Genomic DNA, 12,802 nt, shown 5'->3' on the forward strand with positions numbered 1-12,802 from the left:
TAAATGTTTAAGATTTTTATTTGTTATGTAAATTGCTTATACGAATCTTCCATCCAGCATGCTTCCATTTAAATGTGTTGCGTTTTCATGCAACAGTGTCATTGTACAGCCACTTCCAACTTTCTGTAGTAAAACCTACCTTATGGGGTACTTAAATATCATCCAGCATAGTTCTGATACCAGAAAGTGAGAATCGAAAGTCACTAAAAGGCCACAGAACACAACTTAAGGGTTTGTAGAGGCATGAAGAGGAAATGCTAATACTTGAATGTTTCTCTTCTCTTCAAGACCTGCAGCTCTTCTGGGTTGGCAAAAGTTTTTTTTATATTTTATTTAAGAAACTGATTTGGGATCTTTACTCATAGCTGACTTGGGAGTTGTTTCAAAGTTAAACTTTAAAGCGGCCCAGCCAGTTCTGAAGCACTGTTGAGTATGGTGACTGGGCTGAGAGGAAAAACACAGCATTTGCATTGCTGCTTGAGAATCGCTGGCAGCAGACTTCAAAGAGAGACTTCATAGTACTCAGTACTTCAAAGGTGTTGGGATACATAATATGTTACTTATAATGGATTTGAGAGCTGCTTCATCCCAATTCATCTTGAAAACTACAGGAACCTAGGTGGAGTTGTGGAGTGGATGCAAACCTATAGACTCTTTATGTCTTTGTGGCTAAAATTCTTAAGATGATAATTATTCAATAGCATTGAGAGCCTCACATTTAAGTGACTTAGCTGCTCGTTAAGTAAGAGTTTATTGTGTGGTATGAAATCACTTATAAGGCCAACCAGCCATGGAGAGAATGGCTTTCGGGGCAGGGAACCCCAAAGCTCTAGTAAATGTTGATTACACACAATTCAGGAAATCTAGAGTTAAAGGTTCCTACTTCAGTCTTAACTCTCTCCTCTTTCACAGGATCTGATCATGTAACTCTAGGCAATTTTATGTGGTATTCAGCATACAATACAATATTATCTAATGCAGTAATAAACTTGGAAACTTAAAATTCAGTTAACCAAATGAACTTGCCCATGTTGGAAGTTATATCAAATTGTCTAAAAAACACAAATTGTATCAAAGGGGAAGGTAGTTCTTGGAACTTTAACTGTTGTGTATACGGCCATTTTTTGTATTTGAGGAACCCTGTATGTCGCAGGATCATGACATAAATTCGCAACCTTCCTGTTGTCATGAAAATAGCAAAAGGCTCATCCCTGGCATCAGGGTGATTTTTCCCCCTTCTTTGCAGAACTTCAAATCCCTGCTCCAAATCTGGGGGTGCTAGAGTTGCTCAGTGGAAAGGTTGTAAGAATTTTTTTTTAACATGGGCAAAAACAATATATTTTCCCTTATGTCATTCTTGGAAAGAGCTGAACTATTTTAACTGACATGTTCTAAAAAGAATTTAACCTAAGGCAGGCACCTGGCATGGAAAATTTCAGTCTGAAGTTTGGCCAAATTTTGAGCTGCTGAAAATGGGGTCTTATAATGGAAGGCGTTGAGCAAGCTTTACTATTGGTGGCGCTGCTAGCTCCGCTTATCATGTGAAGTATGTGTTATGTTTTGTAATCACGTAATGAAAGCCTCTGTTGTAATCTGTACATTAGGGGAGGAGAGCCAAACTTGACATGCTAACCTTAACTCTGAATTTCCTGACTTGTGGTTAAAACCTCAAATTTAACATAGCTTTTAGCACATAATACCTTTATTTCTATATTGTAGCATTATACAGCATATAAGATGAGTGAACACATGCTCTCACACACACATTACAGAAAAATAATGATCATAAACACAGGGCCGAGTCCTGCTCTTAATAAAGTTAATGGCAAAACTGCTGTTGAATTCAGTAAATATAATGTTGGGAATGAATCGCTTTCCTTTCCAACTAGTTACATTTCTGAGTGTGTCCTTGAATCCTGATAGCTTTGGTTTGACAAGCTGCAGTATCTAGCACATGTAGTGCATGCTAGAATAAAGAGTGTACCATATATAGAATAGTTTATTGAACATATAATAGATTAGCATTAGCACCAACCTCCTAGAAGATTTTTATGCTGTCAGGGCATTCCACTAGAGTTTACTCCTGCACAAGTCCTAGATGAATCTTCAAACACCTGTTAAACTATAGTGCCTGATTCCTTATTCATATCAAGATGTTCTCAGTTTTCTGTCTTACTGTACCTTAAGGTTTAATGCAATTGTTAATGTTCAGTGATATATACATAAAATTCCATTGAGCAATACGGTGACTTTTTGAATTTTTTGTTTTAAAAATGAAAGGCTTGGGTAGAATGTCCTGTTGTCACTATTCTGGCAAACCTTCAGTGACTTCTAATATAGAGAAACGGTTCCCTGTAATTGAGGGTTGACAAATCAATATGGGCCAAGGTGAAAACTCTTCTTTTTCCAATATTTTAAGCTTCATGTTGATTGTGGTAAATGCTACTGTTGATGACATATTGGGGTAAGTACTGCAGACTTCATCAGCAGGTTTTCTAGGTGCAGTGTTTGATGTCTGTCTCTCCTCCCCCCCCGCTTTCCCCCCCCCCCCCCCCAAAGCATTACATTATCTTGGCCTTTTTTTAAAGAGGTTGCTTTAATTTTCTGTTTGTTCCTGCTGTCAGAGGATTTTCAGAAATGGCAGCTTAACAGACTAACAACTTTCCAGTCTTCTCTGTCTGTACAAAATATTCATATTTGATACTTTACAAGAGAAAATTAACATCCAACTAAACTACTTGAAGTTCAGCATTGTTTGCTTGAAAATACCAACATGTTATATTGAGGGGGTTTTTAAGCTGTTCTTAAGAAGTGAAGCATGTTGCAGCAAGGACTTTTGGAAGGTGCTGTGATGGATTAAAGCTTATCCAAGATTGGCTAGTGAAAATAAAGGGAATGTAATATCTAAAATAGTCTTAGAAGCAGTTAAAAAACAAGTGTGTGGAGGTGGTGAAAATGTGTCATAGGCTTCTTCCAAAAGTATGAATTGTTTACTATAAAAAGTTTTTTTTAAATTCTTTCCTTAAAAATTATTTTCTTGATTAAAAATACAACCCACATTTCATAGATGTTAGCTGTCTAAGGAAAACATGAACTACAAAGATGCGGAACCATTAGAGCTGCAAACAAGCAGACACAGTTAAACAAACTATGTTGAAGCTCGTGGTTCAAGAATATACTTGGAAAAAACCCTTTCTTTTGGGCTTTTACAGTCTTTTAAGTGTTAACGAGTATGAGGTGTCAGTTCATTTGCTTGTGGGCAAGTCTCCACATTACCAAAACATATCAGACTTTATACCTATGGCCAGGATTTTAAAAAAAAAAGTGTTAACCAAAGTCAGGCTTCTAAATTCATATTCTGGCTTCTGTAAGTTGTCTGTTCTTTAAAAAGGGCTGAGCATCCATCAGCTCCCATTGACTTCCCTGAATGCAAAACTTACTTTTAAAAAAATCCTAATTTTAACTCTTCACCTAAAAGATTTCCTAAGTAGAGGTTACTTCATGAGAGATGGCTGGTGAGAACAATTTCCTTTTAACCAACGCTCCTGTTTCCAGTACCCATTACAAGAAACTCAGCTTGACATGCGTTGTACAGTACATGAGGAAGATAGGGAAAGAGAATTCTGATTTTTATTGAGGCCTACTCTGAGATGTGAGTGTATTTTGAATTAGCTTCTATTAAAATATTTTGTCTTTGTAGAATCTGGGGGAGAACTGGACATAGTGGTTACCTCCAATAAAGAAGTAAAAGTTGCTGCCATTCGAGATGCTTTCCAAGAAGTCTTCGGAATGGCCACAGTTACAGGAGAAGCTGGACTGTCTAACATTGCACCACAACCTGTGGGCTATGCAGCTGGATTAAAAGTAAGGGGTTAATAGCAATGTAGAAAGTTTTGTGCGGAGAATATCACAAATATCAGTGATCAGGAGTGGAGCAGTTTGCCTAGAACAATCCCATCCTCTGAGAAATACCCAGAAAAATTAAATGGGGGAGCTTTCTTGTTCATTACTGTCTTTGTGTATAGGTGTCATCTATGCCAAGTCAGTCATTAGAAAGTGGTCTCAGGCATTTGTGTCCTGTTGCAAAGACAGTTAAAGGGCATAATTATTTTGTCAATTTTCTACATGGTCACTGACTGCAAATGTACCTAGCATATTGTGTCAGATCGTGAGTTTCACAGTGTATCAATTCTTGGTCCCCTGTCTACTTTACAGTACCATTTTAAATAAATTACACTAGTTTTAAAGGAGAGAGTCTCCCATGATGTTACCAACTTGATAAAGTTTTAACATAATTAGGTGATTAAACAGCTAGAACATAATGCTAGAAAATATAGGTGAGAGTAATAGAAACATTTACAATCTTTAACCATGGTGAAACTCAGCACCATTACAAGTAAAGGTGTCTTAATTTTCTTTCAATATAAAGCTAGTTATTTTTCACAGGAAGTCAGTAATGTGATTTGTAATGAACTAAAGCAATTTTGAAACTGTCAAAGTTTTATCACAGTTCCTGTAACTTTTGGGATTCTAAAGGAAACATTTTTTACTTCAAAATGTTGTTTGTTATATAACACCAAAGGCTTTTTGAACAATATCTGTGGTGTATCTTAATGATAAAAGTTACATTCGTCCATCAGTTTTATGCTATGTTGTGACCTAAAGAGAATATTTTCTAACAACTTGTTACGTTGTCATCTAGGGAGCTCAGGAAAGGATAGACAGCTTGCGTCGGACTGGAGTGATACACGAGAAACAGCCTGCTGTATCTGTAGAAAATTTCATCGCAGAATTGCTTCCTGACAAGTGAGAGGCTTAAACGTATTCTTTGGAAGAAAAATCATTCTGTATTGGGTCCAGGTGCCCATAAAGAGTTGTTAGCAGTATTCTACTTGGGAGATGAAAGGAGAGAATCTGTCAGTGTACGGTATTGTCTTGGCAGGCTTTGCTTTGATGAAATTGTTCAGCTTCTTGTCCAAAAAATCTTGAGAGCTTAATAGCTAAATTCTGTCAGGTTTATGAGACTCAAAGTTGAAAAACATTCCACAGTTGCACTTAAATCTACAGAAGTACGAGACTTATAATAAAGTAAGAGTTGGAATTGGTTACTAGTTCTGTTCTAAAATGACAACTGATTTGGAGAGTAAACTGGGTAGATACTGAGACTCTAGTAATGTTATGCTGAGGTAGTACCTTCATCTAATAACGTATGATATTCTCAAGTCTGGTCTGTTTTCCTTTACTGTTCACACAAAATGTACTTCCCAGCGCTGCTCTCAGCAGTTGTGACAGGCTTTTGTTTTGGAGTTCACATTAACTTGTTTTCTAAACAAACTATTTTCCTAAGAAAAGATGGAACTGACAAATAATTGTTGAAGTAATTCTTTTCTTAATACAATTTGAGAAGTATTAGGGCCCATTTCTTGTTTGTCTTATATGATTTCTTCAGAAAATACTTCTTTTAAGAAGAAACAAAAAAACAAACAACACTCCACAGCCTTGCCGATGTGCTGGGCTTTGATTTGTTTATTTTTTTAACCTACTCTGCTCCATTCAATTACACTTTTCAAAGCTACCTTTAATACTTTAGGTAGAAGATCGAGCTTGGATTTTTACCCTGCCAGAGTTGCATCATTGCTAGAATGCCATTCTTCAATTGGTTGATGTTCTTTACTGTTTAAAGCTTGGGTAACTTGCGTGCCATTGCAGGTGGTTTGACATTGGATGTCTGATTGTTGAAGATCCAGTCCATGGGATTCATCTAGAAACTTTTACCCAAGCGACACCAGTGCCTCTGGAATACATTCAACAGGTGAGTTTTTTTTCGTCTTTTATCAGGGGGTAGACTTGTGGCCTGAGCACTAGGAGTCAGAACTCCTTAGTTCTAATCTCATCATTGACACTGATTCTCTGGGCAGTTACCTCTCCATTTATAAAATGAGGCTAAGGTCTACCTGAAAGCTGTTGTGAAAGTTAGTCAATATGTGTAATGGCTTTTTGCAGATAAACACTGTACGAGTCTCATTACTTTTTTAAATTAAAAAATCCAAAACAACGTGTGTAGACACATTTCAGTTTGCAAACATGATTTTTCATAGGTAGTCATTTAAATCCAAGATGACAGTTGGCAAAAGCCATGTCAAAGATCTAAATTGTGCCCAGGAAAGAAATTTAAATTTTAAAATGCTTTCAATAAAGAATAATGGAATGTTTGAAAATAATGAATTATTAAAACATGCTGTGCAGGTTACTGCTGAGTCAATATATTTTTCCATCAGTGAGAAGATGGCAGTTTCTGAATCATAATGCTTGCATTTGTATTAAGTGTGACTTAATGACACAATAAGTTATTACCCAATCCTACAATATATTAGAGGGCCAAAATGCTGAGCCAGCATGGAGTCCTATTGCCTTCAGTGAACCTATATGCAAGTGCAAGGGTCTTCCCATGCATGATGTTTTGCTGGGTTAAGACCTTCTGTTTAGCATATGTAATCTTGGTTTTAGGTTATTTTGCACATTACTTAAAATAATAAAACTGGTCCTTGTCACTTTAAGTGAAGTGTAGCCTTGCTCTAGGGGACTTGGGATTCACCACTCCTGTATTCAATTCCTAGCATTGCCACTGACTCAGTATCACCTTTTCTAAGGGCCTTAGCCTATTCCTTAGCTTGCCCTTCTTTACTTGCCATCTCCACAGAAGTATTGAGAGTTTCAATTAATAGTAAAACTATTTGAGAGGTTTGGCTGAGATGAGCTGTGTGAGTGCAAATTATTGTTTGTATACATAAATGTTAGCATTTTAACAATGTGACCTAGACTCCATTTAGTTCTTCAATTATAAAATATTTATAAAACTTGAGGCAAAGTTTAATGACTTTTTAAAAAATTGAGTTCATAAATGTGATTTAAACTGCCAACAATTAGCAGCAAACAGACAATCCCAAGATTCAGTAGCAGCAACCACTATGGAGGAAATAAGAATAAACAAACAACTGCCCTGTCATTTCTTAATAAGTGGAGGTATCTCCTATCCAAACCTGTGTATAAGTTAAAGTCCTGCATAAACAGATTCTTTGTTCTGAGGCTGTGACCTTAGAAGATGTAGGCTGTGATCTTTCCTCTTTGGGCTGTAGCACTCCAACAAAGAGAGGAAATTTCAGAACTGACTCTCCAATCAGAATGCCCTTTGAAGGTTTAAACTTCAGAGTGTCTGAGCTCATATCAGAGACACAAGGTAGGTGAGGTAATATCTTTTATTGGCCTAACTTCTGTTGGTGAGAGAGATGGGCTCTGAAGAAGACGTCTGTATAAGCTCCAAAGCTTCTCTCTCTTGCCAATTGAAGTTGGTCCAATAAAAGATATTACCTCATCCACTTTATCTCTCCAGTATCCTGGGGTCTACCTGGCTACAACTACACTTCATACAACGTTAGTTTATCTCATCCACTTTAAAGGTCACAAATCAAATATAACCTACCATCACCTAGCTTTTGCAAAACATAACCAATAAGAATTTTTTTCTATTGTTTCCCAACATTTTTCTGTAGGAACTTTCCCATGAAAAATTGCTAAACAAAACAGTTTTTGTTCTGAATATAAACTTCAGTTTCAGTTTTTGAAAACCCAAAACACCAAGATGTGGGTGTTTATCTGTTTTGCTACTGAATCCAATGGAAGACTGCCTGGATCTTTTTTTCACTTTAATTTTTCAGAACTTTATCCAACTTTGGGGAATGTGCACATTCCAAAAGGAAAAATGTAACTTTTTCGGTCTCATGAGCCTTGTTGACTTGTATTCAATTTGTGATCCACTGTAACCCTGAGATCATTTTTAGCAGTACTATCGCATAACCAGTTATTCCCCATTTTATAGTTGTGCATTTGATTTTTCCTTCCCAAGTGTAGTACTTGGCATTTGTCTTTACTAAATTGCATACAAAAGTAAAAATACAATTTGTAGTGGCTAAGACTTAACAAGCCACAACCTTTGTTCAAGGCAGATTTCTTACCAGTCTTTTTCTTTCCAGCCATGGCTGCCTTTCTGTCAAATATCTTTGCCTAAGCAGGTTTTTTATTTACATTCAGGTCCCAGAGACTTCAGCCCCCTTGGTTGAATTACCTATCTTTTTCAGCTTGCAAGAGCTCTGGCCCCTTGTTTCTGTCCAGTGATGGATGGCAAGATGGCTTCTTTCTCTCTCCTTATATCTTCCCAATCTCACTGTTTTGTCCCCAGACTCAGGATGGACCTCTGGCTGTTCTTCCCTTTCTGTGGACTTTCTATCCCCATGCTGATTCATATGTAAAATGACTTCTTTTGTTTTGATTCAACAGTGCTACCTTCCCTCCTGTCTAGGGAAAAACCTGTTTCTCTCTGTTTGGTCACAGACTTTAAAGCATAATATCATTGTGTATCCAAATTTCCTCATATAGTGTTAATACATACATTTCATAATGATATTAATCAACAGTGTGTTACTAGCTTTCATAAAAGACCTTACTTGATACACGTTTATAAAAAAAATATTATATATCATCAGTTGATTCCATTACTTATTGTTTGAGGTTCAGATCCCCTCCAGAGGCTCTTTCCCCCACTCGCTGGGTTGATATTTTTGTTTACCTTTCTATATAACTGTGCCTTCGTTGTCTGCCTGACCAGCAAATACATATTTCTTTGTTTAGGTCAGACTGGCTTTATGCATTGCTTTCCAGTGATATTACATGCCATCTTTTGGGTATGTATCATGACGGTGTGTCAGGTGTGGTGAGCATGTCAGGCCTGATAAGAATAGCTGACACAGAGTAGTAAACCACCAGTTGGTCTCTGTGTTACAGCATACTCTCCACTCCATTACCTAAGTCATTAATGAAAATGTTGAATAGTATCAGGCCCAGAAGTGACCCCTATGGGAGCCAACTAGATAAGCCCTCCCAGTTTGACAGCAAACTATAGATAACTACTCTTTGAGTACAATCTTTCAACCAGTTGTGCATCCATCTTATAGTAATTTCATCTAGACCACATTTCCCTAGTTTGCGTATGAGAATGTCAGACTGTTTAAAAAGTTTTACTAAAATGAAGCTGTATCACGTCTGCTTCCCTCCTAGTCAGTAGCCAGTAACCCTGTAAAAGACGGAAAGTAGATTTGTTTGGTATGATTTGTCCTTGACAAAGCCAAGCTGGCTATTCCTTATAACCCTGTTATCCACTAGGACTAGGTGCTTACAAATTGATTGTAGAGTAATTTGTACCAGTAACTTGCCAGGGATCTGTTATGTAATTTGCTGGGTTCTCTTTTAAAGATAAGTACTACCTTTACCCTTCTCCAGTTATCTGGGACCTTACCTGTCCTCCCTGAGTTCTCAAACATAACTGCTAATGGTTTTAAGATTGCTGAAACTAGTTCCTTAAGTACCCTACTGACCTGAATACATCTAACTTATCTAAATATTCTTTAACCTGTTCTTTCCCTGTTTTGGCTTGCATTCCTTCTCCCTTGTTGTTCATACTAATGGTGTTAGTATCTTGTCACCCGTCAACCATTTTGGTGAAGACTGAAAAAAAAAAAAAAAAAAAAAGACATGAAATACCTCACCCTTCCTGATCATCTATTATTAGCTCTCCCCCTCCCCCCAAGGACTTTACCCTCAACCAAGTGAGTGGACAAGAATACAACCTGCACCCCTGACTCCTTTACCGTCACTCCTAGAGCCCTGTGCTCATTGCTGAGCTGCTCAGGGTCATATCTGGAGTGTCATTCGTGACCATATGGATGAGCAGCATGAAGTAGTGGTTGGAGGGACAGAGGAGCCTTAGCAACTTTTCTGTAACATCTCAGGTGTAGGCTCCAGGCTAGCAGAACATCTCCTGAAATATCATGTCAGATTGGCAGATGGATTCCTCCATTCCCCTTGAAAGTGAGTCCCCGACCACCAACATTCTGCACTGCCTTTTTGGGGTTGGGGGTGGCCGTAAGCATCCTAGTTTGGGCGCAGGTGGCTCCTCCTTCTCAGCCATTGCGGTCTGCTCCTCACATATTACCATCTGTCACAATTATCTATCCCCTTCTTAAACAATTCTTTTGCTGCTAATTTAATTCTCTGGAGAGGAAACTTTGGTCTTGCATCAAAACTGTTGTATACTTTTGTCAATAACAAAATTCATGACAATGTTAGGGCAGAATTTGATTATATTCTAGCAAATGTACTGGCATTTATTGTCATCTAATGGTGTATTGCTTCTACAAGACAGTAGGATCTGTGAGACTGTGCACACAATATGGGTATTTCAACTTAGGTAGACAGTGCACACACTGCATCTGATTGAGTCAGTGAGAATGTTGCCACTCAAGGAGCTAAGAATGTGACACATTGTAATTTTAATGAAATTAGTATGGTATGATGATGTAAGGAGTTGACATCCAGTTCTGGTATGGACTCCCTCTAATTTTGGGCAAATCGCTTGGAGTCTGTCTGATTTTCCACATTGAGATGGGATACTTGTTTCACAGGGTTGTTATAAGGATTATAATATTTTTAAAGCCCATTGAAAGATGAAAATCACTAGATATATAAGTAACTTTATTGATCACATCTGTTTGGCAGCTTTTTAATATAACATTCTGGTAATGACAAGGTGACTTTATTTTAATAGTCATGCTGTACTCCAGCTCTGGGAATGTCTAATGGTTGTCTAGGAATGTAATATGTACAACTATGAAAAACTGTTGGGTGGGCAGAGATGTAACCAGTTATTGTGGGGCAAACTTTTAGGGTCAGATTCTAATACCCTTTCTCCTTGTATATTCTTATTCAGGAAGCCTTTTAAAATTACTGAGACTACTGACCAAATAAAGTGTTAATCAGGGGAATATGGGTATTAGAACCTGGCCCTTCAACTCATTCATTTAATAACATCTCCTCAAATTATTACACAGGCTCAGAGTCTCACTCCCCAGGACTACAATCTAAGATGGTCAGGTCTTTTGGTGACAGTTGGTGAAGTGCTGGAGAAGAATTTACTGAATATCAACAGGACTGATTGGCATGTGGCATTCACTGGTATGTCCCGTCGACAAATGATCTACAGTGCAGCCAAGGCTATAGCAGGAATGTACAAACAACACTTACCACCCAGGACCATTTGAAAGAAGCTTGACTCATCACACTGAGTACTGTTTTTCTGTTCAGCTTGATATGAAGGAAAAGATGGCAGCTTCTGCCAATATTCAAGTCCTCTGTGGATACAGCACAATTTTGTAATCTACCTGTCAACTGTAATTTTTTTCTTTTTAAAAAATGAAGGTACTGTTCCAATAATGGAAATGAACAACTCCAATTTTTAGTAATCCAGTATAATTAATGAGAAGGGAATTAGATGCAAACAGATACATTTATAGCAGGGCCAAATAGCATTAAAATTTGTAAGGTGGAATGCATTTTCATTTCAGACACTTAACTTAATATTTTATTTACTCAAGTATAACTTTTTAAAAGGGGGTGAGGGTACAAATATTATCTTTTGCATTTCAGTCGAGGCACTACCCTGTATTTTCTAGATGTCTAAATTTTGGAAGTATTTAGCACTTCATAGGGTTGGCCCCTATGTTTGCATGATCTCAGAACTGTTGCTGAGTAGTTCTAAAGCATCTTAAAAGTGAATAACCAAGGAAGGGCATAAGTCCATGCTCAAAAATATCCAAAGTGGGGGCCAAAATAACTTTGAATTTTCATCTTCCATACCTCTTTAAAAAAAAAAAATACTTTTTCTGAAGTATGGTCCAAGACAATTCCCCTGGAAACCAATGAATTAGGCACTTCATACACATGAAAATGTGTCAACAACTCAGTATCACACAATTCACTTACTCCAGCATTTATTTACATACAGTCATCCAGGGTACATAACACAAGCTCTTATGTAATTTTCTTTATCAGTTTTCATCTACCACAAGTTAATATAGCAAACTTGTGACATTCATACGGTTTGCTCTGCCATTCTATATTTTCCAAAGCAGGAATAGACTCCTGCATGGTGTGATAGGTGTCGTTGATTCACTGCTTCTCCTATATATCTTTGATATCTGTCCTTCATAGCTGAAGATATCCCAAATCTATGCTCAAAGATAATCCTAAATCTCTATTCAGAAATACAGAAGTTATTGTAAAAGAATATTTTGATAATAGGTTTATTTTAAAAACAAACAATGAATTCTTTGTTTGCCTTAAACACTAGCTTTTCAGCTTGAACTGCTCTGCCTTATCTTTTGTAGATGATTTCAAAGAACACTTTTATATGCCATATACTGTCTAGCCAACTTCTTATATTTGTACCCAGTGAAAACCTGTTCTTTTTCTAAGTAATATATTTTGCCATAATTGGCTCAGTGTAAATTAATATTAAATAAACATTTTTCCTACAGAATTAAACCTTTTTCATTTAAGATTTTTTTTTAAATAGTTTGCCTGAATGAGTGTAACTTTTACTGAGTCTTACACAGGCCATTTGTATAACTGGTATCTAATGACACAGCATAGCTTGTTATCTGAAAATAGAAACCTACTAGTTCAATATTTTTGGACCAAGAGCTCAAAATGAGAGAGAGAAGTGGGCACGAACAAGATCTTTATTTTCTTCGCTGCTCTGAGTCTCTAAACCATTCGATCTCATGCCCTCTTTTCTTTCTCAAATTTAGAGTATTTGACCTCTTCCCCAGGAAAAGTGGGGCTTGGATAATATAGTGATGAAGACCACAGAGGTATCTAGAAAGACTTTTCATGTGGAGTCCGAGTTGTCTCT

The 12,802-nt window shown here is 37.2% G+C and overlaps 1 protein-coding gene across 12 annotated transcripts in view; it reads left to right on the forward strand.

Moving 5' to 3' along the window:
- Positions 1 to 12,432, forward strand: part of PRRC1 (proline rich coiled-coil 1) — a 39,192-nt gene extending 26,760 nt beyond the window's left edge. For 8 of the 12 annotated variants that reach the window (XM_005303056.5, XM_005303055.5, XM_065599305.1 and 5 more), the window contains 4 exons: positions 3,701 to 3,864; positions 4,703 to 4,806; positions 5,710 to 5,812; positions 10,941 to 12,432. In XM_005303056.5, the coding sequence (XP_005303113.2) occupies positions 3,701 to 3,864; positions 4,703 to 4,806; positions 5,710 to 5,812; positions 10,941 to 11,150 (581 nt within the window). In that variant the 3' untranslated portion in view covers positions 11,151 to 12,432. Of the gene's footprint in view, positions 1 to 3,700; positions 3,865 to 4,702; positions 4,807 to 5,709; positions 5,813 to 8,685; positions 9,583 to 10,940 lie in introns of those variants that run through there. The other 4 variants (XM_065599310.1, XM_065599309.1, XM_042854606.2 and 1 more) reach the window with 3 other exon arrangements.
- Positions 12,433 to 12,802: the final 370 nt, after the last annotated feature.

The sequence above is a fragment of the Chrysemys picta genome, chromosome 6 (genome assembly GCF_011386835.1).
Source record: "Chrysemys picta bellii isolate R12L10 chromosome 6, ASM1138683v2, whole genome shotgun sequence".
NCBI classification, from domain to species: Eukaryota; Metazoa; Chordata; order Testudines; family Emydidae; genus Chrysemys; species Chrysemys picta.